The 26,957-nt window shown below is 48.5% G+C and overlaps 1 protein-coding gene across 1 annotated transcript in view; it reads right to left on the bottom strand.

The window, feature by feature from the left end:
- Positions 1-700: 700 nt before the first annotated feature.
- The window catches only part of LOC112124209 (IgGFc-binding protein-like), a 27,930-nt gene continuing 1,673 nt past the window's right edge, over positions 701-26,957 (bottom strand). Inside the window, exons 3-13 of the mRNA XM_026658563.2 lie at positions 25,593-26,861; positions 24,336-24,664; positions 21,858-22,431; positions 20,005-20,603; positions 17,113-17,677; positions 14,611-15,206; positions 13,832-14,402; positions 13,120-13,319; positions 11,889-12,269; positions 10,405-10,691; positions 701-909 (exon numbers count right to left, since the gene is read on the bottom strand). Of these exons, the coding sequence (XP_026514348.1) occupies positions 852-909; positions 10,405-10,691; positions 11,889-12,269; positions 13,120-13,319; positions 13,832-14,402; positions 14,611-15,206; positions 17,113-17,677; positions 20,005-20,603; positions 21,858-22,431; positions 24,336-24,664; positions 25,593-26,861 (5,429 nt within the window). The 3' untranslated portion in view covers positions 701-851. The remainder of the gene's footprint in view (positions 910-10,404; positions 10,692-11,888; positions 12,270-13,119; positions 13,320-13,831; positions 14,403-14,610; positions 15,207-17,112; positions 17,678-20,004; positions 20,604-21,857; positions 22,432-24,335; positions 24,665-25,592; positions 26,862-26,957) is intronic.

Below are 26,957 nucleotides of genomic sequence, written 5' to 3'. Positions count from 1 at the left end.
GGGGCACAGGTCACTTGCTGGTTTGAACTCTGTAACTTGAAGTTTTTAAATCATGATTTGAAGACGTCAGTAACTCAGCCAGAGGTTATGGGTCTATTGCAGGAGTTGGTGGATGAGATTCTGTGGCGTGTAATGTGCAGATCAGACTAGATGATCATGATGGTCCCTTCTGGCCTTAAAGTCTGTGAGCCTAATAGAGATGGGCAAATAATTGATTTTATGGTTCATTTACAATTTTGAAAAGTCAGGGGGGAAAAACTGCTCCGGGCTGGACCGAAAATGTAACTTTTCGTCATTTTTGGCTCACTGAAAAGTTGAACAAAAACTGTTTGGGGTTCAAATGAACCATTTCATTTAAATGTTGACCACTTCAAAATGTTTGGGGATTTTTAAAAAATAAAATAAAAGGAAATTTTGAAATTAAAATTGAAACATTTTTTTTTGAAAATATCAAGACAAAGCCCTCTTTTTTTTCCCCCCCTTAGATTTTTTCCTTAATGAGCAATTTTGCAAAAATCAACACAAATTTGTGAAACGTTTTGGTGTCACCAATTCTGCAGTTTTGGCCAAAAAATTTCAACCGGCTCTAGTGCCTAATTCCTTTGGATGCTTTTGATAATGCAACCCTGACGGTAGATAGCTCTATACAGTGTGTGTGTGTGTGTGTGTGTGTGTGTGTGTGTGTGTAGGCTGAGATATCTAAAGCTGGGAACGTGGTGCACCCAATTTCCTCACACAGCTCTGGACACATCAGCCCAGGGTTTCAGCCACACACATGGCCCGGTGAGTCCCAGCTGCCTCCAGCACTCTGTGTAGTGGGAATTCCTGGGCCAAACCCACGCTGGCGCCGTCTAATGTGCAAGGACCAACGGAGCTTCCAGGTCAGCTCGCACGATGTTAGAAGCGTGGCTAGAAGAGAAAACACGTCCGGGCATGAGCTGGGACGGATGCCCTGGCTGCCTCCTTGTAACAGAGTCTCTCTGTACGTCCTCCTGGGACTCTCTTGGCCGCCTAGACCGCTCTGCTTCTCCCCACGCCCCTGAGCTGGCTCTGTCTACCCAGCTCGCCCCAGGAAGGGGAGGCAAAGATTCTGGCACTGCTTCCCTCCCACCCCCAGGACTCTGCACCAGTTTGGTCCAGTTTGGGAGGCAGACGATCCCAGTTCCCTGAATAGGTGGTGCTGGCTGACCTGGCCCTGCCCTCTCCCCCTGTTTCTGAACTCCCAGGTGCCATGTTCTTCTGCCCCCAGTAACCCCACACCCAACCCCTGTGACCAGCTGCCCCCTTAACACTGGTGCCATCTTGCTCCCCAGCCACCCCTCCTCCCTTGCCCCCCGTCTCCCGTTCCACATGGGGAGCTGCTCATCCCTCCACCACTCAAATCCCACAGCCCAGCCCCACTGACACATAGACGGGGTAGCTCCACCCCTTGTGGGAGGGGCCTGGCTGGGAATAGGAAGGGAAACTCCACCCACAAGGGAGCGGGGCTCAGTTTGTGAACAGGCCCAGACCCTGCTAGGTTGTGGGGGGGCTATAGGGCGGAAGGGGCAGCAGTCCCTTTCAGATGACCCCCTTCCAAAGCCAAGCCTTTTCACTTCCTACAGCAGGGGTGGGCAAACTACAGCCTGCGGGCTGGATCTGGCCCCTCAGGGCTTTGGATCCGGCCCACGGGACTGCCCCCCAGAAGCGCTCTCCAGAAGCGGCCGGCACCACGCCCCTGCGGCCCCCCGGCGGGGGAGCAGAGGGCTCTGTGCGTTGCTCTTGCCTCCAGGCACCGCCCCCCGCAGCTCCCATTGGCCAGGAACAGGGAACCGTGGCCAATGGGAGTTTCGGGGGAGGTACCTGGAGGAGGAGCAAGGGCAGCACACATAGAGCTCTCTGCCCCCCTCCCCCAGGGGCTGCAGCGCTTCCTGGTGCGGCGCAGGGCCGGGGACCGGGCAGGCAGACAAGGAGCCTGCTATGGCCCCGATGGGCGCCACTGCCATCCCAGAGCCCGAAGCCCTCCTGCACCTCGCCCCCCAACTCCCTGCCCTAAGCCCCCAGCCTGCTCCTTGCACCCCTCCTGCACCCTAACACCCTGCCCTGAGCCCCCTCATACACCCCACACCCCTGTGCACCCCAACCCCCTTCCCTGAGCCCCCTACCGGACCCCGCACCCCTCCTGAACCCCAACCCCCTTCCCTGAGTCTCCCATACACCTCACTCCCCTCCTGCACCCGAACCCCCTGCCCTGAGCCCCTTCCTGCACACTGCACCCCATCCCACACCCCCCACTCCCTCCCGCACCCCAACCCCCTGCCCCAGCCCTGCATACAATTGCCCCACCCAGATGTGGCCTTTGTCCCAAAAAGTTTGCCCACCTCTGTCCTACAGGATGGGGGAGGAGAGTGCTGTTTGTGACATTTGCTGAGAGACCAGGCTCTGATTGGCTGCCCTTCCCTAGCGAGGCAGAATCATGGGGGAAAAGGAAGCCAATCAGGCGGGGGCGGGGGGGGGGCATGTGTGGTTTTCCCACCGCTCTGGAGAAGGGTGTGAAAACCCAGAGTCAACAGGGAACAAGCCATCGGGTTGGCTGCTCTGGATATGACCGTGCCTCCGTTTCCCCCTTAGTATAACTGGGATAATACCCTCCTCACTGCCACATTCTGGTGGTATATGTTTACATTATAGGAGGGTGGGCTGAGCGACTGGCTATAGATCTACATATATATATATATATGTATCACACACAAAAGCTATCTTAAAAGAACAGTAAGGTTGCTAAGTCACTTGGTCAAAACTTAGGAAATGCCACAGTTAAGGTGGCCCTGTAAAAACTTAATTCAGCCCCCTTTTGTATATGCATTATTGTGATACAATCTTTTATTCTCCACTCTGGCAGAGGGGAGGCATCTGGTGGGTTAGAGCAGGGGGGCTGGGAGCCAGGACTCCTGGGTTCTATCCCTGGCTCTGGAAGGAGAGTGGGGTATAGTGGTTAGAGCAGGGCAGGTTGGGAGCCAGAACTCGTGAGTTCTATCCCTGGCTCTGTGGGAGGAGTGGTGTCTAGTGGTTAGAGCAGGGGAAGCTAGGCATCAGGATGCCTGGTTTCTAGTCCTGGCTCTGGACAGAAGTGTGCAGTAGCAGTTGGAACGGGAGGGGTTGGGGTTCTGTTCCACTTCATTTCTGTGCCTCAGTTTCACTTTCTGTAAAACTGGGATGATACTACTTACTCTCCTTGTTGCAGCACTCTGAAGGTAGATACATTTACATTATAGGCTGGGCTGGTGGCACCATCTATGGTTAAGGTTTCCCAACAAGACCCTATTTTCAGTTGCTTATAACTTTGCCAAACTTCAACTGTTCAGGCTGAAATTTCCCATGCTGGGCCTCTGCCTCAGGTTGTTTTGCTTTTTAAAGTTACCCTGAGGCACAACAACTAAAACAGTTTAGAATTTTCTGAGAATGAAATTAAGGAACAATACCTTGTTTTGCTCATGTTAAAAAAATAAATCTTTCCACAGTCTCTTTGAGAAGCTCTAGCACCTCCATGTTTTGGAGCAAGGACTTAAAATTTAGTGAGACAGCCACCCTGAGGTCAGGGAGGTGCCTTTTGCCACCACTGTGAAAAAAACCTAATTTTGAGCAAATTATAAGCGTCTTAAAAATCTCAGTTTGCACATGCTCAGTAGAGACTTTGAGTTTTACAACTAAAATCGCCAAAAATTCCATCCTCACTGAGCATGCTCCAGCCCCTCCTCACACCCCCTACATGTGACCAGACTGCACATGCACCAACCCTACGGAGCAACTGAGCATGCTCCAGCCCAAGGCTGCTGGAGCTGACCAGTACTTTCCCTTCAACTGTTCCTCCCAGCAACTAGGTGCGAAACGGAGAACACTATGTCTCCTGTGCTTTCTGTGGTCCCCCTGCTGGTTTCCAGCATGGAGGAGGAAGACACAGCAAGAGGGGTGCAGAGCTGGGCACAGTAGGAGGAGAGAAGAGATTCAGGGAGGGGGGAATGGGGCAGGTTCAGGGGCAACCTTAATTCAGCCCCCTTGTGCATTTGCATTATGATACAACCCAGGAGCGGTGCCAGGGTTTTTGCCACCCTAGGCGTCAGCGCTCCTCCTCTGAGCATTCAGCGGCGGGGGTCCTTCCGCTCCGCGTCTTCGGGGCACTTTGGCGGCGGGTCCCAGCGCGAGTGAAGGACCTGCCGCCGAATTTCCGCCGAAGACCCGGAGCGGAAGGACCCCCTGCCGCCGAATTTCCCCTGAGGGCAGCAAAATGCCGCCCCCCAAATCCTGCTGCCCTAGGCAACCGCCTAGGGTCGCCTAGTGGAAGTGCTGGCCCTGATACAACCTTAAGTACAGTAGTCCCCAAACTTTTCATCGCTGTTGCTCCCCCCCCACCCCGGGGGCCTGGAGCAGGGCCATAGCTGGGGACTGGCAGGGGCGGGGGCTGGCAGAGGAGCCCTGGGGGCAGGGCCAGGAGTGGAGCTGGGTGGTGTCCTCTCCCCGCCCCCACTCTCCAGGGCTGGCCTGGGCCCCAGCCGCACCCCCCGAACATCTCTGCGCCCCCAAGGGGGGCACACACCACAGTTGGGGGATGGCTGCTTTAATGATATTTTAATGATATGATCACTGACTATTTCTCCACAGGATCCGCACCACTGTCAGTGAATGGGGAGTTCTTTACATCCTCCTGGGCATTTCCAGGGCACTTGGACTAATCGTATCCGAGTGCTTCGCAGTCATGAATGGATTTTTCCGCACCCAATCCCTGTGGGGAGGCACTAGCATCCCCATTGTACAGCTGGGGAACTGAGGGACAGAGACTTAGGGTACGTCTATACTTACCCGCTGGTTCGGCGGCAAGCAATCGATCTTCTGGGATCGATTTATCGCGTCTTGTCTAGACGCGATAAATCGATCCCGGAAGTGCTCGCCGTCGACGCCGGTAATCCTGCTCCGCGAGAGGAGTAGGCACAGTCGACGGGGGAGCCTGCCTGCCGCGTGTGGACCCGCAGTAAGTACCTTTAAGTTCGAACTAAGATACTTGGACTTCAGCTACGTTATTCACGTAGCTGAAGTTGCGTATCTTAGTTCGAACTGGGGGCTTAGTGTGGACCAGCCCTTAAGGCCAAAATTGTCTAGAAGTGTCTACTAATTCTGGATGCCCAATTTGCGATGGTTTTCCAGAGTGCTTAGCATTTCCATAGCTCTGTCTATGATCAAAGCCCAGCTGCCCTTGACCTCAGTCATGGCTGGGAGTGTGCAGCACCTCTGCAAATCAGACCCAAGGTCTCATAGACTTTAAGGTCAGAAGGGACCATTATGATCATCTAGTCTGACCTGCACATCGCAGGCCACAGAATCTCACCCACCCACTCCTGGATCAAACCCCTAACCTATGCCTGAGTTATTGAAGTCCTCAAATCGTGGTTTAAAGACCTCAAGGTGCAGAGAATCCTCCAGCAAGTGACCCGTACCCCACGCTGCAGAGGAAGGTGAAAAACCTCCAGGGCCTCTGCCAATCTGCCCTGGAGGAAAATTCCTTCCCGACCCCAAATATGGCGATCACTTAAACCCTGAGCATGTGGGCAAGACTCACCAGCCAGCACCCAGGAAAGAATTCTCTGTAGTAACTCAGATCCCACCCCATCTAACATCCCATCACAGACCATTGGGCATATTTACCTGCTAATAGTCAAAGATCAATTAATTGCCAAAATTAGGCTATCCCATCATACCATCCCCTCCATAAACGTATCAAGCTTAGTCTTGAAGCCAGATATGGTCTTTTGCCCCCACTACTCCCCTTGGAAGGCTGTTCCAAAACTTCACTCCTCTAATGGTTAGAAACCTTCGTCTAATTTCAAGTCTAAACTTCCTAATGTTCAGTTTATATCCATTTGTTCTTGTGTCCACATTGGTACTAAGCTTAAATAATTCCTCTCCCTCCCTGATATTTATCCCTCTGATATATTTATAAAGAGCAATCATATCTCCCCTCAGCCTTCTTTTGGTTAGGCTAAACAAGCCAAGCTCTTTGAGTCTCCTTTCACATGACAGGTTTTCCATTCCTCGGATCAACCTAGTAGCCCTTCTCTGTACCTGTTCCAGTTTGAATTCATCCTTCTTAAACATGGGAGACCAGAACTGCACACAATATTCCAGATGAGGTCTCACCAGTGCCTTGTATAACGGTACTAACACCTCCTTATCTTTACTGGAAATACCTCGCCTGATGCATCCCAAGACCGCATTAGCTTTTTTAACGGCCATATGACATTGGCGGCTCATAGTCATCTTGTGATCAACCAATATTCCGAGATCCTTCTCCTCTTCTGTTACTTCCAACTGATGTGTCCCCAATTTATAACCAAAATTCTTGTTATTAATCCCTAAATGCATGACCTTGCACTTTTCACTATTAAATTTCATCCTATTACTATTACTCCGGTTCACAAGGTCATCCAGATCTTCCTGTATGATATCCCGGTCCTTCTCTGTATTGGCAATACCTCCCAGCTTTGTGTCATCCGCAAACTTTATTAGCACATTCCCACTTTTTGTGCCAAGGTCAGTAATAAAAAGATTAAATAAGATTGGTGCCAAAACCGATCCCTGAGGAACTCCACTAGTAACCTCCTTCCAGCCTGACAGTTCACCTTTCAGTATGACCCATTGTAGTCTCCCCTTTAACCAGTTCCTTATCCACCTTTCAATTTTCATATTGATCCCCATCTTTTCCAATTTAGCTAATAATTCCCCATGTGGAACCGTATCAAATGCCTTACTGAAATCGAGGTAAATTAGATCCACTGCGTTTCCTTTGTCTAAAAAATCTGCTACCTTCTCAAAGAAGGAGATCAGGTTGGTTTGGCACAATCTACCTTTTGTGAAACCATGTCTCAAATCAGACACCCGGAAAATGAGAAACCCGGAGTTAGTGACCCCCTAGGAGAACGACGGGTTAAGTGGCTTACATCACATAGGCAGAGGTAGGGGTAGAATCCAGTTCTCCAGGGCAGCATTCACACCACAAGACCCTCTGTTCTTTTCCTTCAGTCCCCTGCCTCATGCTCTATAAACCTTCCAATCCCCCGTAATTAATTGGAGCCTGGACATAGTGGTTGAGGGGGAGGGCCTTTAGTTTTGCGTAGGCCTAAACACACCCTTCAAATAGTGCACACCTTCCAACTTCTGCCATCAATGAGGCCAGGGGTCCTACAGACAGCAGCCTCTATCACTACACAACCCTGATTCATCCCTGAGCAGGTCCAATCTGGGCATTGAAAGACCGGGTACAAATTGTCTGTGATCATGGAATTAAAGATCCTAATGCATATACACAAGGGGACTGAATTAAGATTACACAGGCAACCTTAATACTGGTATTTCCTAACTTTTTGAGGGTTTGATTCTGGAAACATAAAGTTCTTTTAGTGTAGTTTGAATTTTCTGTAACATTTTTGTTTGGTTTCTCTACGTACAGTGTATTTCTAATCAAAAGCCTTTGAGATTGTACTCCTGCTAAAAGCTGCCCTTGGAATCTTTCTTTGTTGACACATCTTTTAAACAAGTTTTCTATCCATGCAAAATTTACTAGTGAGGTTTATCTTGAATAGATTTGTAGTAACAAATAAATTGGGGGGGGGATGTATTTCTGATCATTTTTTGCCATTTTTCATCGTAACTGAACTTTTATGAACCAGTGGATAATTGTTAAGTGCTGCACAGATACATCATATGCTCATGCAGCTAAAAGTTATGTGCCGTACACATAAGCTTGATGGGCCATGTGTGTAAAAGCACAATGGGTGTGTGCTTGTAAAATAGACACACTCTGTGTGCATAAGCATGTGTACAAATAAGCCTGATTCATAGATTCTAGGGCCATTATCTAGTCTGATCTGGCTAGAACTGGCCAGAGAATCTTACCCAGTAATTTTTCCATCAGTCCCATAACTTCTTGTTAGAGCGATAGCAGAGCTTTTAAAAAGACTTCCAGTCTTGACCCAAAGACTGCAAGTAAAGGACAGTCTGTCCCATCCCTAGGTCAGCTGTTCCAACAGTTAATTCTGCTCACTGTTAAAATGTGTGCCTTATTTCTAGCCTAAACTTGCCTTGTTTCAACCCCTGAATCTCATTCTGCCTTTTTCTACTGGATCAAAGAGCCCTCTCTTGTCAGAAATCTCCTCCTTCTAGAGGAGGTCCTTACAAACCATGATTAAGTCACCTCTTAGCCTTTGTTGGATAAGTGAGATAGATGCAGCTCCTTTAGTCTCTCGCTCTGGGGCGGGATTTCCTAACTAAGGATCATTCTCATGAGAACTGGTCAGGAACTTTATGACAAAACAGGTTTTCTTCAGAAAATGCCAACTGGCCAAAACCAAAACTTTTCATGGGAATGAACGAGTAACAACACATTTTTTGTTGAGAGAGTTTTCTCAGGTCCAGGATGGAATTTCTGACCAGAACCAGAAAAAGATCCGCCCCAGAAAAGCCAAGAGCCTGGCGGGGTGGGCAGTCACCTGGGATGTTGGAGAATGACAGAGCAGAGACTTGAACTGGGGTCATCTATTTTGCAGGCAAGTGTCTTAACCCCCAGACTACTGGGTATTCTGGGGCAAAGATTTCTCTCCATGAAACACTTTGAAAGGTCTTGGTTTTGTCTCAATGCGGAATGGGAAATTTTTTGAAATCTTGAGAAGTTTTGCAGGACAGGAAATATTTCCCGTCCACCTCTTCTCTCGTAGCTCTTTTCTGAACCTTTTCAAGTTGTCAGCATCTCTTTTTTAAGTGTGGACCTCTGAACTGGACCCAATACCAGGAATGAGCTCATAAATGCCATACATTGAGATAATTCCATCTCCAACTTGACATTCCACTACTGATACTGATGGGTCATGCACATAAACCTGATGGACTGTGTGCACCTGGGAAGTATTAGCACCATTGTATAAGGCATTGGGAAGACTTCATCTGGAATACTGTGTCCAATTCTGGTTACCCCTGCTCAGGAAAGATCAGTTCAAACTGGAACAGGTGCAGAAGATGGGTGTGAGGATGATCAGGGGCAATGGAGCCTATCTTATGAGCAGAGACTGAAAGAGCTTAGTTTCTTTAGCTTAAAACGCAGGATGAGAGGGGATATGATTGCCCTCTGTAGATGCATCAAGGACTAGACATCAGGGAGGGGGAGGAGATATTGAAGTTAAAGGACAATATTGGCACCGAAACAAATGGGGATAAAATGGACATGAACAAATTTAGGCTGGAAATTAGCAGGAGTTTTCTAGGGGAGTGACGTTTAGGAAGGAATGAGGGCAAACAACCTAACTAGTGTTAGATGGAGCTTAATATATTTATGACCGGAAGTATAGGACATGGTGGCCTGTGATAGCAGGGACTGGACTCAATGACCCAGGAGGTCCTGTCCAGTCCTACGCCCCCTAGATGGGATGGACTATATGCAATTAAGCTTGAGGGACTATGTGAACATATAAGATTTCTCTGTCAGGGTCTATGCTATTCCATCTGATTTTACCCTACAATGAGAAAGAGGTTTGTTGATGTCCTATTGCTGATGAATAAAATAATCTGTCATCAGGGGCTCTCCTACTAAAATTACATTTTAATTTAAATGAAAAATCACAAAAGAAACACATTTTGTTTCCAAAAATTTCTGGGAATTATTCAAATTTTTTAATTTCATTTCAAATGCAAACATTTTGTTTCTTTTTGTTTTTTTACTCCTCCCCTTTTTTCCATTTTTCCAGTAGAAGAGGAACAGAAAGGGCTGAAATAACCAAATGGGAAAAAATGGCCTCCAAACAAAATAACCTTTTTAAACAGTTTTCAGTTAGGTTAGTTTCAAACATTTTTCCTAAACTACCCAAATAATTTTGACCAAAGCAAAAATTATCCATGGAAATTTCTAGTTTGGTCAAAAAGACATTTACGATTAAATGGGTTGGCTCTATTCTCCCTTTTACTCCCTTCATAGATCAATTCCAACCTTTTGCCCAGCATCCAACCCCATGCTTAAGCTTTAATAAAAACCTAAGAAATTAAGTCACAGAAAACTTTATTGTAAAGCAATTAGAGTTGATGAAACCAGCCCAGTTAAACCATCAGATGTATGCAGAGCTGACGCTGTGATGTATTAGAAAGAGCAGGTCACTTACCAGCCAGAGAAGCATCTTGCCTTTGCGCGTCAGTCACTGTGGACAGAATCAAAAAAGACGGAGAAGACCCATTGAATCCCCTTCTACTACAGCCTGCTAGTCCCAGGACAGGATTGTCCCTACACTCTGCTAGTACCCCGGGGTTTATACAACCAGCCCAACTCTGTATCCCAACTACAAGCAATCATTGCTAGGCACTGACTGAACAAGCCGCATTTGCAGAGCCACTCACCATCCTAAAAAGTCCCTGGCCTTCCAGGCGTCGATGACCTCGGCAATGTTCCCCACGATTTTCCCGCTGGGCAGCCGCAGGTCATCGGAGACGTCGCCGTTGAAGTTCCCGCAGGGTGCACACAGCTTGTTAGCCAGGCTCTCGCCCACCTTCAGCGTCACCTCCCCACTGGGGCTGAACAGAACTTGCATCCCCGAGGCCTGGACCACGGCCACGCCGCCCTGAGATTCGATCACAGACACAGCATCGGAGACGTTTGCCAGGAGCTGCACTGAGCGCCCATTCACCTGGAAAGCACAGATGGGGAGGTCAGGGGAGAGCTGGGGGATGTGGGAGTCAGTGAGATGGGAGCAGCAGGGACTGAGCTAGGGTCCATGGGCCCCGTTACAAGTCAATGGGGTCTTGAGTCCATGGACCATGTTACAAGTCAATGGGGTCTAGAATAAGATCTAGTGGATGCAGCTGCAGGGGGACTCCTGGGCTCTGTTCTGGGTTCTGGGAGGGGTCTGGTGGTTCGAGCAAGGAGAGCTTGTAGTCAGGACTCCTGGGTTCTATTCCCAACTGCTCAGCTGACTCCCTATTTGACCTTGGCAAGACATTTGATCACTTTATGCCTGAGTTTCTGGGGATACTAAGGCCTGTCTCATTCAATGGTCAAAGCAGATTGAAACCATAGTGGGAGATCTCCTTGCATTCTCCGAGAGCAATGGGGAAGGGTACTTTCATAGAATCATAGACTATCAGGGTTGGAATGGACCTCAGCAGGTCATCTAGTCCAACCCCCTGCTCAAAGAGCTAGAGAGAGAGAGGGCCAAGTCCTTTTCTTTCAGCAGACATAGGGATCTCTATTTTCTAGAGCTGAGAGGGAAATTGTTTTCCCATCCCATGAAAATAATTTAGATTTTGACATTTTTTGCCATCCTCAAATGGGAAGAAAAGTCAAAATGTTGAAAAAAAACTGATAATCTGAAATTTGTTTTGGATCAGATCAAGTGAAATGTTTCATTTCCATAACTTTGAAATGATTCGTTTTGATTTTGATTTTTAAAAATGTTTAAACTTTTTTGTTTTTATAAATTAACTAACATTTCTAAATGAGACGTTGTTTTGAACTGAAAACCGAAACTTGTCATTTAGAAAAGGTCAAAATGGGACATTTCAACAATTTCTTTACGAATTTTTCAACAGTTTTTTGAATTGGGAGATTTATTGAAATTGACCCTCCCAAACAGATTCGGTTTTGACAAATTGATATTTCCTGATGAAAAAAAAAATTGTCTGAAAATTCCCAACAAGCGCTGGTATTTTCCCCCTCCTGCCCCTTACTTTAGTCCCAGGTAGGGGTTATGGGGATTAATTCACTAATATTTATCAAGGCCTTGGAGACACTAGATCAGAGTGAAGGATTTTTCACTTGGGCTCCAACTGATGTAGAAAGCTTTTGCCCCCTTGGCTCAGCATGTTCCAACTCGGCCCCCTCTTACCCAGGTCTCCATGTTATTGTTCACAGTGATAAGAGCGTCTCGGAAAAAAACAAAGATGACCGCACAAGCTGGTATTCCGTCATTGGTGCATTCGCTGATGTCTACCACCACCTTGAACCAGGCAGGAGAGCTCTCGTCACAGAGCGAGGCCACTTTGTACGTCCCACTGTAGAGGAGTTTCCCCTTGGCACCATCAAAGGTGGTGAGGTAAGCACCCGGAGAGACCATGCACCGGCCTTCCTGCTTCACGCATCCATGCATCCCATCCCTGAGCACGCAGATCTCGCCAGTGGCACAGCTGTTTTTCTCACAGATGAGCCCACCTGATGGGTGGCAAGTGCATTTCTCTGAGCAGTCACTGGAGATGACATTCTCCCTGGACTGAGGGAAATTCCAAAATAAACAACTTTCTAAAACTTTCTGTTAGGTCAGATATTAGCCTCCAAAGATCAACAGCAACAGTGTCAGAATACCTAGGGAAACTCTCACCAAGAGGAGACTAAAGACCAGATGGGGAAAGACAAAGGATGACAATAATCACCAAATAAAGAACAGAAAGACAAAGGCAATGACCCAAGAAACAAGGAGAAGATACAGGACAATGGTGAGGATCAAAGAAACACTGAAACTTTAAATGATGATAATGTCAACCAAAGAAGATACCAATCAAAGAAAGAAGGAAAAGACAAAGGATGTCAGTGGTGACCCAATAAAGAAGGAAAAGACAAAAGACAATGGACATGACTCAAGAAACAAGGACAATTATTTTGTATTTATTGTGGTAGTGCTTAGGGGCCAGTCAAGAATGAGGCCTCATTGTGCCAGACACTGTACAAACATACAATGAGAGAGCCCACGCCCCATTTAAATAGACAAGGCAGGCAAAGTACAGGGGAACATATAAAGGATAAGCATGATGACCAAAGAAAGAAGGAAAAGATAACAGAAGAAGGTGCTGACCAACTACAGTCAAGAAGGAGGGCAACAATGACAGATCATGATGACAGGCCACGGAAATGACATCTGAACAGAATGAGAACCATAAACGAAAATCAAAGACCAGGAAATGAGGATGGAAAAATGAAACCTAGGTCGGTCATACTAATGGACTCCATTCTCTATTTGTGGAGTTCACTGGAAACTCTTAGAAAACTCATACACTTTTTACCAATTCTGCCCTGTTATTCTAAGGCTCTGAAGGCACCAATTGCACAGAACAGCCAGGACCCACCTTGATGTAGCGTCCATCGTGCATGCAGCCGCACCTGTCCATGGACATGCACCCGTCCCCATCGAACATGTAGCCAGTGTTGCACTGGCAGCCTTCAAAGCATTTCTGGGTGCACTGAGCAGGGGCAGACAAGCCAGCACAAGTGAAATCACAGGACTTGGTGCACAGCTCATAGTGGCTGTTGAGTGGGCAGGCAAGGGCTGGAGAGAGAGAAGCAAGAGAGAAAGAGGATGGAGTGAAGGTTTAAAAATAATTTCCACTGGAGACATAGTTACATTGTCTAGTACAGTGCCACCTAGCTCAGAGCTGGGTGCTGCGGTGGGTTGACTCAGTGGTGGGATCACCTCAGATATGGCTTAACCGTAGCATTTACTGCAGTGCAGTGTCCCAGAGCACCAGACATTGGAGTCAGAGCCAGAGGACAGTGTTTCCCACATTGGGTCACCGATGTTCTTCCAGTCCTGACCCAAAGACCCATGGAGATCTGACCCAAGGGTGGTCTGGCTGGACAAAACCAATCAAAAACACAGGTGCGTAAATTGCAATCAGGCATGCTGCAGATGATGTGGCTACAGAGGGGCCACAAACACTCCAAGATATAATAAACCTGAGCTCTAAGTTGCCATCAGGAAAAAAAAATCCCTTGGGGGCTAATGGGCTTGAAATGAAGCCAATGGAAAGACCAGGGCTGTAGGTTGCTCTGTAAACTCACGGCAGAAGGAGGCTGTTCTCCAGGCTCTGATCTTGGCCCCAGTTGTCTGGCATGCGGCCGCGTAGGCCTGGAGGCTCTGGCAGAGGGTCTCTCCCGTCCCGTTGGTAGCACACATGTCGTGGAGACAGTGGTTGAAGTACGTGGCAGGGCTGACCAGCGAGTGACAATCTCTGAAGGGACCTGAGGTGGCTCTGATCAGCCCACAGGAGCTCTCGGACTGGTACGGTGCTGTCTGGGCCCCATCACAGATGGGACATCTCTCACTGCAGCCATCGGAGCACATGGCACCATCAACAGGCACCTTCCAGGAGGCGACAAACTCTCTCAAACTTTGAGTGCTCTTTCCATTGGGCAGCAGGAAGTCATCATTTTTGTCACCATTGAAATTGCCAGCTAGACCGCACATGTGTCCCTTGTAGGTGCTGGGGATGGACACTAGGAGGTAGGAGGCAGTGTCATAAAAGACTTGGAGGCCAGAGGCAGACTGGACAATGATGTTGTTCCCTTCCTGGTTGATCCGAAGTTTTCCGTCGTCCATAGTCAGTGGGAGGGTGTAGAGCTCTCCACCCACCTGTGCCAATGAGAGGGAAATTCACCCGTCACTAGTGGGGACTCAGCAGCGGTGTCCTGGTTACACACACACACACACACACACACACACACACACACACACACACACACACAGGCATGCACACACACAGGCATGCACACGTCAGGATCACAAATGGTGTGAGTCACTCACTTGGCTTCAATGAGACTAATCTCAAGCAGGGACTTACCGCCACCTTCCACTTCCTTCCCCTCTCCAGAGAGATGGTGTAACCATGCACGGAGACCGCCACCGCCCGCGTCTGAGCCACACGGCCACCGCCGGTGCTCTCGTGCTCAACCACCACGGAAAATTCCACCAGCCGGGGGTCACTGCTGCAGACCTTGGCTAAGGTGTAAGCGCAGGAGCCCTGGATGTCAAAGGCCTGTCCATCAAATGAGATGTAGTGAGGGTCACCAGAGACTATGCTGGTTCCATAGTCCATGGGGTGGCAGCCCAGGACTCCGTTCTCCACCCTGCACTCCTCATTGGCTCCGCAGGAGGCTGCCTGGCACTCGACGACCCCGTTGCCTTGGCACCGGCACCGCTTCTGGCAGGAAGCGCTGGTGTAGAACTCCTCTCCCTTCTGGTAGTACCTGCCCTCGTGCACACAGCCACACTGCACGATGGGGACGCACCGGTCTCCGCTGAGGATGAATCCGGTGTCGCAGAAACACCCTTCCACACAGGGCTCCTCGCATGTGTCTGGAGCCGAGGGCCTGTGGCAGGTGGCAGGACAGCTGCTCCCACAGAACTCGTAGTGAGAGTTCCGGGGACAGGTGAGACCTGCAGGAAACATTGGATTGAGCATGCAGATCTCTGTTAACACAAAGAAGTCTGGGAAAAGACGTGATGCCTACTGCTCTGGGAGGGCAGTGGGGTCTGGTGGGTTAGAGCAGGGGGGCTGGGAGCCAGGACACCTAAGGTCTCTCCCCAGCTTTGGGAGTGGAGCAGAGTCTAATGGTTAGAGCAGGGTGCAGTCAACAACAACAGCAACAATAATATCAGTTTCTAGCCAAAACTTGTTAAATGGCGCTAAGGCTGAGAATACATATCAGTAATTTAAGGTAAAATGCATTACAGGGGTGTTGCAATTATCCTACCACCAGGCATTGTAAACCCAGGAAATTGAGAGTTAAAGTTAAACTGAAAAGCAACCCAAAGGTGCGGAGGCATGGAAATGAACAGTTAGGACAACCAAAGTGCTTTAACTCTGCCTCTTCATGACACCATGAAATCACCATATGCCTAGCCAGTTATTGTCATGTGGCTGTGGTCCTCTACTAGATTTATCTGATTTTTGAAGTCACAGTCAATGTTTTCTCTAACGCTGGGCAGAAAACAATTTTATCCCTCCCACAAGAGTTTGAGATTCTGAATTTTGGCCCTTTTTGAAATGGTGCAAAAAGCTGAAATCTTTAGCATTGTCACAGTGCAATAATCTGAAACCAGTTCTTATCCAGTCACTCGAAAGATGCTGCTTTGACCATTTCAAAATGTTTCATTTAGATTTTGACCTTTTTAAAAAAATAAACATTTTTAGGTTTTTCAGTATAAGATTTCAGAACAAAAAGTCATTTTGACTCAAGAAAATAAAAGTTTTGATTTCAAAAATGTTAAAACAAGATGTTTTGACAATTTCAACACTCTGCTTCTTTTCTTTTTCTCAAATAGTTTTGGTTTTGACAAACTGACATTTTCCAACAAACAAACATTTTTGGGGGGAAATTCCTGACTAGTTTTATTTTTTCCCCTTCTCTTGATGTCGTGGGGTGAAGGACTGTCAGGCATGAGATTTTGGGGTTTTTTGGACTTGTGTTAGCTCAAAACTGCTGGAGGTTTTGATTTATCCAGGAGGTCAAACTGCCATATTAGCAAGAGAGATCAAAGCATTGGACACATCTAAGAATTAAGAGACTTCCTTAGAATAGGTTAAAATTCTTCATTCAAAACTTGATTTGGATGAAACAGTGTTGTTGTTGTTTTTCTTGAAACCAAAAGCTTTCAGAAAAAGCTTTCAGTTTTTTAAAATTCTCCAATTTTTCATTAAAATTGAAAATGTTGAAAGTGTTGACAATTCAAATAGTCAGATCTTTGATTTCCCTGTTTTGCCAGTGAATGCAGTACAAGGAATAATGTCTAACTTGGTGTCTCCCCCACCCCCCATTTTTCTCATTTTTCCTTATTCCACTTTTCAAAACTTGCTCTACTTTGAAAAAAGAGAAAAAAATGAAACTCTGACTCTTGAGAAGTTTTGAAATTTTCAGAGTAATAAAAGGGGGGAAAAAGAAAACAAGAAAAGTGGAGAAAAACAACCTGGATATAATTCATTTAATTGCACTGTGACTAAAAACAGAGAACAAAAGGAGATCAAGAAAGAAGGAAAAATGAAATTTTGAAATGTCTAAAATTAGAAATTTTGAAATGTCCAAAATTCTAATAAAAATCACAAAGAAAATTGGAAAAATGGAAAATTGTTACATTATGAGCCCTGCAAAATGCAAACAAACTTGAATATTTAGGAATTTTTTATTAAATGTCCCCACTCCCCCTGTTTTTTGAAACGCTTTGCCTATGACATATGGGTGAGCAGTTCTGATTCTATCCAGCAGAGGATGCTGGTGCATGTGCTCGCTGGCCAGTTTGTGATTGTATTAAACTTACAGCAACATGTTCAGAAAGTGACACTTACTGCAGAATGAGGCCGATCTCCACTGCCCTATCCGGATGCCCCTGGCCTGGCAGGCTGTCACATAGGCACTGATTGCGCTGCACAAAGTATCACGATGACCCTTGTAGTGGCAGGTGTCAAAGACACAATCATCAAAGAACGGAGCTGGGTCGATGGCCCTGTGGCACTGTCTGAATGGCCCGTTCTGTCGGATGAGGACCCCACAGTACTGGTCTCCCTTGTAGGTTTGTTTCTGAGCCTCACTACAGACTGAGCAGTCCCCGGTGCAGCTAGACGAGCAACCCGGGACGTCACCAACCTTCCAGCTGTCAGCGAACTGAATCTCATCAGATGTCTGAGTTCCATCCTTCATGGTCAGATCGTCGCTGGGGTCCTGATTGGCATTGCCACAGAGGCCGCAGACAGCGTTGGCGTACGTATTGGGTATGATGACCCTGGCGTAGCTGTACCAGTCGAAGCTCACTCTCAGGTCGAAGTCGGTCTTGATGAAACCATGAACGCCACTGATGTAGGCCTTGAACTTGTGCTGGTGGGAGAAGGGCAGGTCCACGAAAACACCATCCACCTGGAAAAGACATGGCGTGGACCGTCAATGGTCTATTCCTGCCTGCATGGAGCTTGCAATACTTCCACATACCCTTAGATGGAGCAGCCTGGACCACCTACCTCCAGAACTGAATGTTCCATAAAACTCTTTGCACAGGGAGCCCCAAGAAGCTTATCTAGGAGCCTGCATAGAACCAACCACATTTTCTTTTTTTAACTTCACAGGACGGGGATGGATTGTTCTACATGTCCACGGAAGGTAGGATAAAAAGCAATGGGCTTAATCTGGAGCAGGGAGATTGAGGTTAGATATTAGGTGTTAAGCTCTACAATAGGATTCCAAGGGACGTCATGGAGCCCCCGTCACTGGAGGTGCAACACTGGCAGATCATGCCAAGGTCCCCAAGCCTCAGTTGAATACTGACACATATGTAGCTTATAATTCTATCACCTCTTTTACCAACACTAAGGTGCCACCAGACTCCTTGTTATATGTAGCTGGAATCAGTCTGGGTCACCAGAGTGTTGGTGTTGGTAAAAGAGGTGATAGAATTATAAGAATGTGTTGAGTATTTAAACTCTATTGAATTCTTGTGAGTTGCTGCCTGCGTTAATCTCACCTATAGCATCTATAGCCCATATTGTAAGGCAATATTTGAGCATTTGCAGTGTGAGCCTCTGTTACTGTGTAAATCACCAGACATGAGAGAGACATTAACTAGTGTGAAGTGCTGGTCTCCAACAAAAGGTGCTGGCCAACAGGGAAGGCCCATGGATACCACACGGACTATTGTGTAATGATTAAGAGAACAAAAGACTTTGTTGCTCTGCTCTTTGGCACCCGCCCTGCCCCCCCACTTCCCCCGAAGGTGAGTCATGCAAATGGATTCTTCCCATCAGCTGAATCTGTAAAGGAGGTTGGGGATAAAACCCCCTGAAAAGAAGGACCTGTATCTTTATGCTGCTTGGACTCTGGGGGGCAAGGTTGACTAGGTATAAGCAAGAGATCCCCAGTGCTTAGCCTGGGTTCGCTTAGCCTAGAGGACATAGAGCTTGCTTATTACAACAGCTTCTAATACCTTTTGAAATTTAAGATTGTAACTCGTTGTATCTATGTTTTCCTGCTTTAACCTTATCAATAACTCCCTAGTTTCCTTTATAATAAGTCTTTAGATACTTTATTATAGGATTGGCTACCTGGGATAAGTGACAGGTCCTTTGGGAGTGGCAGTAGCCTGAATGTGGTTGTGATTTTTGGTGTAAGGGACCATCTATCACAAGGTAGCAGACAGACTGGAGTACCCACGGGGACTGGCTGTGACTCCATGGTTAAGCTGTTGTAGTGTGTGAGTTTACACTTGATGGGTGAAATCTAAGTACAGAACTCACAACCAGTTTGTGGTCTGTGCCCTGGTTCTTAGCAGTCTGCCTGAGGTTGGTACTCATGTTCTTGAGCCACTGCAGCACAGCTTGGCACCAGCTACTGGATATTGATAGAAACAACAGAGAAATGGAGAGAGCTGAAACCTAGGAGCTCATTTGGGAAGTCTAATAGAAATAATAGGGCTGTCTTCCTCTCGTGAACCCTCAAATAGGGTATAACAACTGAGGGCACCATTTGGGACCTCAGAGTTTGCTGAAACGATGTGGCTAGCCTCTCCTCTACTCCAGGGTGTCAGGGCAAAGACAGAATTTTGCTGATGGCACAAGGGCTGCAGAACTCAGGAGCTTGGACATTTGGATCAAACACTCGGGTAGATTCTCCTCTGAGTGTTAACAGCAGTGTTCGGCGGCTGAATCGAAAAAACACCCCCCAAATTCAATTGGTTTTAAACCGCAACTGAACTGTCCAGGTTTTCTCACCGAAACGAACCCCCAGCATGTTTGATCAGGTTGAACAAAACATTTGGAACATCATTTCAAAATGACACTTTGAAACAAAAGGTTGACTCAGATGGACCTCTCGAGGTCCCACTCAGCCCCACATTTCAATGACTCTATGACAGTGGCAGTGGGGCTGAGCAACCTGAAACAAAGGGGACCAAACGTGACAATAAAAAAGAAAGGAAGATGAAAAACAAAGTGGATCCAGTTTGCATTTCTAGTGCCCGTCAAACATTTTTTCAAAAACCAAATCATTCCACCCTAAATTTAGTCATTTTCATGAATTTCTTCCCACCGAAAATAGGTCATTTTTCAACCAAATATTTGTATGTGAAAATATTCAACTAGTTCAAACTCTGGTATGGGAAGATGGAAACCACCTGGGTTGTGTTTCCTGGATATAGACTAGACAGCAAGTTTTCAGCCCTGCAAGCGATCTCAATAGTGCCTCTGCATCCCTACCTGCATCTTGCGTGGATGATCCTGGCTCATGCTGATGGTCACGTTGTAGACCTCTAAGGTCACCGTTTTGGTGAAGGACACAGCCTTACTGCCGCGGTTGTTGTTCTCCACTTTGACGTTGAACGGAATGAGTGTGGGGTCCTCAGAGCAGAGAGCCGCGAACTGGTAGATGCAGGTGCCTTGGAAATCATACTTCTTCCCATCGAAGGTGGTGTAGTGAGGGTCTCCAGAACCTATGCAGGTGGAGTAGGTAGTCGCCTTACAGCGGTGGGCACCGTTCACAATGACACACCGCTCATTGCTCTTGCAGCTGCTTTCCTGGCAAACCACCGTGCCTAGGCTGGGGTCACACCTGCATCGAGAGCGGCAGTTCTCATCGGCCCAGAACTCCTCTTTGGGTTTGTAGTAGTGGCCATTGTAGTCACATCCGCAGCTCCCCACGGGGACACACTGGCCGGCACTCAGGACATAACCATCGTCACACTGGCAGGTCTCCACGCAGGGCTCCCGGCAGGAGGAGGGGGCAGTTTGGTCAGAGCAGCTGGCTGGGCAGGCGTTCCCACAGGCCTCGTAGTGGCTGTTCTCAGGGCAGGGCAGGACTGTCAGGGGGTCAGAGAGGGGGAGATTGCAGTGAACTAAATAACCTGCCTAGAGACAGTGAGAGCTACAGACGGATTCGTTCATGTGAGCAGCACCCAGTGCATTATCCACCTTGCAGGATGCTGTACGAGCCAACAGGGATGGGCCAGGGAATTAATTCCCATATGCAGACAAGGAAAGGTCATGCACAATATTCACTGTTCTCTGCGTGTCTGCAGCCAAAGCTTCTGGCACTAGGAGCCAGGCAGATCTCAGCAGCTAAGGAGAAGCAGAGATTGGGTGTAAAAGTAACAGTGCTGTAGGAAGCAGTGCAGGGGGCTCAGTAGAGGGACATGGTGCCACAGGAAATAGTGGTGATAGGCTCACTAGCAGGCGCCGTGCTACAGAGGGCGGGGTGGGGGTTAAGTAGGGGGCGCTGTGCTTCAGGGGTCGGGGCAGAGGGTTCATTGGGGACACTGTGCTGCAGGGGTTGGTGCAGGGGGTTCAGTAGGGGGCGCTGTGATGCAGGGGTTGGTGCAGGGGGTTCAGTAGGGGGCGCTGTGATGCAGGGGTTGATGCAGGGGGTTCATTGGGGGTGCCGTGCTGCTGGGGGCAGGGCAGGGCAGGGGGTTCAGTCATGGGTGCTGTGCAGCAGGGGGTGGGGCAGGGGGTTCAGTAGGGGGCACTGTGCTGCAGGGGGTGGGGCAAGGAGTTCAGTAGCGGGCGCTGTGCTGAAGGGGGCGGGGCAGGGGGTTCAGTCGTGGGTGCCGTGCAGCAGGGGGTGGGGCAGGGAGTTCAGTAGCGGGCACTGTGGTGCAGGGGGTGGGGCAGGGGGTTCAATAGAGGGCACTGTGCTGCAGGGAGCGGGAGAGCCGTGCTGCAGGGGTTGATGCAGGGGGTTCAGTAGGGGGTGCCATGCTGCAGGGGGCGGGGCAGGCAGTTCAGTAGTGGGCGCCGTGCAGCAGGGAGTGGGGCAGGGGGTTCAGTAGGGGGTGCCATGCTGCAGGGGGCGGGACATGGGTTCAGTAGGGGGCGCCGTGCTGCAGGAGGTGAGGAAGGGGGTTCAGTAGTGGGCACCATGCTGCAGGGAGCAGGGTGGAAGCTCAGAAGAAGGTGCTCTCCCCTCAGTGTCAATCGTGACCCCAATGCCCCAGGATCCTGCACATTCCCTCCCCACACTCACATCCCTCCCCATCCCTCCCATCAACAGGGGGAAACGACAGACTAGCCCTGTTCCTCCCATATCAATAAGGAAAACAAGATGCTGCTCTCACCACAGCCGGAGGGCGTCCTCCAGTCGTAGACAGTGACCGCGTGCTCCCGGCAGGCGTCCGCGTAGGCCTCCAGCGCCTGGCACAGGATGCTCTTGTCGCCCTCATTCAGACACACGTTGTGGACACAGCTGTGGAAGAACTCGTCGGGGCTCACTCTGGGGTGACACTCTCTGAAGGGTCCTCCTGGCGCTTTGCTGATCCCCCCGCAGTGACTGTCCCCCCCGTAGAGCTGCCTCTTGCTCTCCTCACACACTGGACATTTCCCCTGGCAGGAATCCCTGCAGGAGGGGTCTGAGTCCTCCACTCTCCAGCTATCAAGCCAGGCCAGGACGGAAGAGGCTTTGGTGCCATTGGAGAGCATCTCTTCATCGTCAGTGTCACCATTGAAGTTCCCACACAGCCCGCAAGTGCTCCCAAAATAGCTGCTGGCGAGAGACACGATCACAGCCCAATCGCTGTCATACCGCACCTGGAGCCCAAAATCCGTCTGCAGGACGGGACGTCTCTCGCTCTGGGAGAGCTTGATTTTCCCAGCCTCCAGGGTGACCGGCAGGCGGACGCTCTTGTCGTTTAACTAACGAAAGAGAAGGGGGAAGAAACGGAGGCATTATTGCTCTTTCCACGACACCCGCTCTTACTGCCACTGTGAGCTCTCTGGGTAACGATTCACTGCCATAAATATAAAAAAAAAAAAAAAAAAAGAAAAAAGACAAGGGAAATTCACTGCCAAAAAACTTTGGCAATGCAGGGTTAAGATTACCCAGCACTGCCTTGCGCCCTTCCAGAATCTAGACTGTGGCTAAATTTAAACGTCTCAAAACCAGGACATAAGAAGTTAAAGTAATGGTCACTAGTTCTTACATCATGCTTTTTCATTAGTAGATCTTCAAGTGCATTTCGAAGGGGGTCTGTATCATAATCCCCATTTTACAGAAGGGAAAACTGGATCACATAGCAGAGAAGTGACTCACTCACCATCACTCAGCAGGTCAGCAGGCAATGCCGGCAATAACACTCAGGTCTTTTGAATGCTTTAGCCACTCGGCCACACTGCTTTGCCCAGCCTGGAACTGGGAGCTGGACCCCACCTGAGGTCAGATTCAACCAGGTAAGCTCAATTTAGGGCAATTCAGTACCATAGTTTGAGCCGCGGGTGTGCATGAAAACACGACACAAGGAGAGGCATAACAAAGAGACCCGCCCTTTGGTTCTGGAATCCCTCTGCACAGATCTGGTCGCCTCATCTCAATAAAGTTATATTGGAATTGGGAAAGGTGCAGAGAAGGGAAACAAAAACAATTAGGGATGTGGAACAGCTTCTACTGGAGGAGAGATTAAAAGACTGGGACTGTTCAGCTTGGAAAAGAGAAGACTAAGGAGGGATATGGTACAGGTGTATAAAATCCTGACTGGTGTGGAGAAAGTGAGTAAAGTGTTCTTTACCCCTTCAGATAACACAAAAACTGAGGGTCACCTGATTAAATTAATAGGCAGCAGGTTTAATGCAAATAAGAGGAAGTACCTCTTCACACAACAAAGTTAATGTGTGGAACTTGTTGCCAGGGGATGTTATGAAGTCCAAAAATATAACTGGGTTCAAAAAAGAATCTGCTAAGTTCATGAAGGATAGGGCCATCAGTGGCTATTAGCCATGCAGGTCAGGGACGCAGCCCTATCCTCCAGTGTCCCTAAACCTCAAACTGCCAGAAGCATCTGGCACTGGTCACTGTCAGAGACAGGATACCAATATAGGTGGACCATTAGTCTGACACAGTATGGCTGTTCTTATGGACAAACTACTCAAAATTCACACCCCAGCCTTGAAAAAACATACTCATTTTCAAGACAATCTGAACATGCATGTGGAGTCTAGAGAACTTTGAAACATTAGAAATGTGACATTTCCGAATCAAAATGTTTGGGAACTTTCGTTGCATGAAAATTTTCATATTTCAACTTCATCTCGATTTGCAATGACAGCAAACATTAAAACATCCAGCCTTTCCACGAGGGACTGAAATGCTGATTTTTGCTCAGCTGTCTCCACTTCTGCAGTTTTTCACTCCCCTGCAGTTTGGGTGGAGGGCTACTTACAGAACAACACTGTATTATATGTAGAATAGGATGAGTAGCTGATTTTTCAGTTTGGTGCCGGCTGCAAAAAAGAAAAAGTGGTTCGGATTGAACTGAGTCTGAACTTTTGGGGAATTGCTAAGATGCATTTGGGGCCTGTTGTAGAGGTAGGATTTGAACCCGGGTCTTTTCTTTCCCAGCTGAGAACCCTAAAGAGTGGGCTAAAAACTGGCCATGCAGCAACTCCTTCAGCCATTTTGTGACTGGCTAAAACTGCCTGTGTCAAATTCATGACTAGTTTTGGATTGACTGAAACTGCCTCTTTTGTTCAATAAAGCATTTATCCGAAAAAATATGCCCAGTTCTAATTAGAAGTGAAAAAGTGAACCGAGCCAGACAACTCACCCTGACTTCTCCACTCTCTCCCTTGTAGATGGAGATGTTGTAGCCATAGACATGGATTGTGGTCAACCCAAGGTTGGAACTGTCCTGTTCCCCCATGTTGCTGTTTTTCTCCTCAATGGTGAAGGGCTCCAGGGTGGGGTCATGGCCACAGTACTTGGTGATGGTATAGGTGCAGGTGTCTTGGACATCCATGGTCTGACCATCAAAGGTGTAGTACTGGGAGGTCAGGGACCCCTGGCAGGTTCCCATGTAGTCATAGAAACATATTGCCTGACCGTTCTTAATCCTACATGTTTCCTTCTCCCGGCAATTCAGTGTTCTGCATGGATCTGAAAAAACCCATAATCTCCAATGGATTTTGCTGGGGAGTGAGGTCTGACATGGCCCCTGTGTTCAACAGAACCAGCTGGGGTGCCAGGCATGGGATGGCCAACAGAACCCAAGGGCTGATCCAGATGGAACTGAGTACCTGCAGCTCCCACTAACTCATAGACTTCAAGGCCAGAAGGGATCATCATGATCATCTAGTCCGACCTCCTGCACATCACAGGCCACAGAACCTCCCACACCCACTCGTGTACCCCACTCCTAACCTCTGTCTGAGTTACTGACATCCTCAAATCATGATTTAAATACTTCAAGGGACAGAGAATCCGCCTTTTACTCTAGTTCATACCAGCAAGTGACCTGTGCCCCATGCTGCAGGAAAAGGTGACACCCCCCCACACAGAGTCTCTGCCAATCTGACCTAGGGGAAAATTCCTTCCCAACCCCAAATATGGTGATCAGTTAGACCCTGTGTGTGTGGGCAAGACCCACCAGCCAGACATCTGGAAAAGAATTCTCTGTCATAACGTAGAGCCCTCTGCATCTAGTGTCCCATCACTGGCCGTTGGAGATATTTGCTATCAGCAGTCACTGTGGGCAGTCTCATCATACCATCCCCTCAATAAATGTATCAAGCTCAGTCTCAAAACAAGTTTGTTTTTTTGTCCCCACTGCTGCCCTTGGGAGGCTGTTCCAGAACTTCACTCCTCTGCTGGTTAGAAACCTTCATTTAATTTCAAGCCTAAACTTATTCATGGCCAGTTTATAGTCATTTGTTCTTGTACCAGCACTGACCCTTAAATGACTCCTCTCCCACCCTGGTGTTTATCTCTCTGATGTAGTTATAGAGAACAATCCTGAGGCTGAAATCAAGGGGAGAGAAGGAGGGTGCTAGGGAGAGGTGGAGAGAATCCACGACCCCATACTCACCGCTGGCACAAATGGCTGGGGAGCCGTACGCCTTCTGGTTTCCGATCCCAATGCTCAGCAGGCCGAAGGGGGAGCTGGCATGCTCCACGTTATGGACCTGGAACCCTTTGCCAAGGCTGTATTCAGCCCAAGAGTATTCTGTGCCTGGAACTGGCCTCCACAGGACATTGTGCAGTGGTCTCCTATCAACGGTGACCCCTGCGGACTCCGATGTCTTGGCGATGATCAGCGCGTAGTTCTCAAACTCGTTGTGCCCGTAGATGTGATAGGACTGGCAGTAGCTCGAGACAGCTGGGATGGCCATGAAGAATGGGTCGTATCTGATGTTTCCTTTGGTCCCACCATCACAGAAGAAGATGACTTGGATCCCAACACTAGCGGAGAAGAACAAGGCATTGGAGCTAGGGATTCTGTACTGCACAGCCTTCTCAGCTAGCAGCCTCATTCTGCTCTTGCTCATTCCAACTTGAACTTCCACCTCAGTTGCTTGGGAGGTGGAGATATAGACGATATCACCCTGCATCTCAAAGGACAACGGGGGCACGATGAAGGTGGTCCCCCAGCTGGAGGCAGGCAGGAGCTGCTCCGACACATGGTCACACTGATTGGATCTTGTCACGCAGGTGTGTCCAACGTAGACAGCCACAGGCTTCTGGGAAATGATTTTGGTGCCAGATATGTCCACTGGGCTCTGCAGCTGGACAGCCTGGTTTGCCTCCAGCTTGATGGTAAGCCTGCTCCCTCCGAAGTGCGTCTTTCCTTGAAAAATGACAGCCCCTTTCAGGTGCACATCAACTGTGGTGGGGCCCTCCCAGGCCACAATGGCAAACTCTCCATAGCGATCCGTGCCCATGGTCGGCGTGACAATATAATACTCCGTTCCCAAGCTCTGCACCGGGTAGACGGGGGTGGTGTCAGCGGAGTTGGGTTTGGAGTTGAGTGAGAGGACAGAGACATCATTGTCAGCCCGGACAACAACTGTGTTGTCGAAGACTTTGGCCCCTACCATCTCAGCATGGGGTGGAATTATCACCGTTGCAGTCTGGCCGGCATCCACCTGGACCGGCACCCTGAGCGCCGGCTTCTTCATGGAGATGGTGATCAATGTGGCTGGGGCGTAGCCTGTGATGAGTAGCCGGAAGTCGCTGTTGAGTGTTTGTTGTAAGCCATTCTGCATGAAGGCCGTGATGAATTCTCTTCCGAGAAGGCTCGGAGGGGAAGACCCCGGAATTTCCCCAGATTCCACACTGAGAGGAAGGTTAGGCATGCCTGGAGAGACACGTGGAAGGAGAAGACAGCTGTTGTTATAGGGGTTGCATTACTGATCATGGACCACAGAACAAAAAGATGAGTGTGTGAACTAAG

Source organism: Terrapene carolina, unplaced genomic scaffold (assembly GCF_002925995.2).
Source record: "Terrapene carolina triunguis isolate 2854851 unplaced genomic scaffold, T_m_triunguis-2.0 Scaffold461, whole genome shotgun sequence".
In the NCBI taxonomy this organism is placed as follows: domain Eukaryota; kingdom Metazoa; phylum Chordata; order Testudines; family Emydidae; genus Terrapene; species Terrapene triunguis.
The sequence above is the reverse complement of the archived record's forward strand: the minus strand, read 5'-3'. Positions and strand labels throughout refer to the sequence as shown.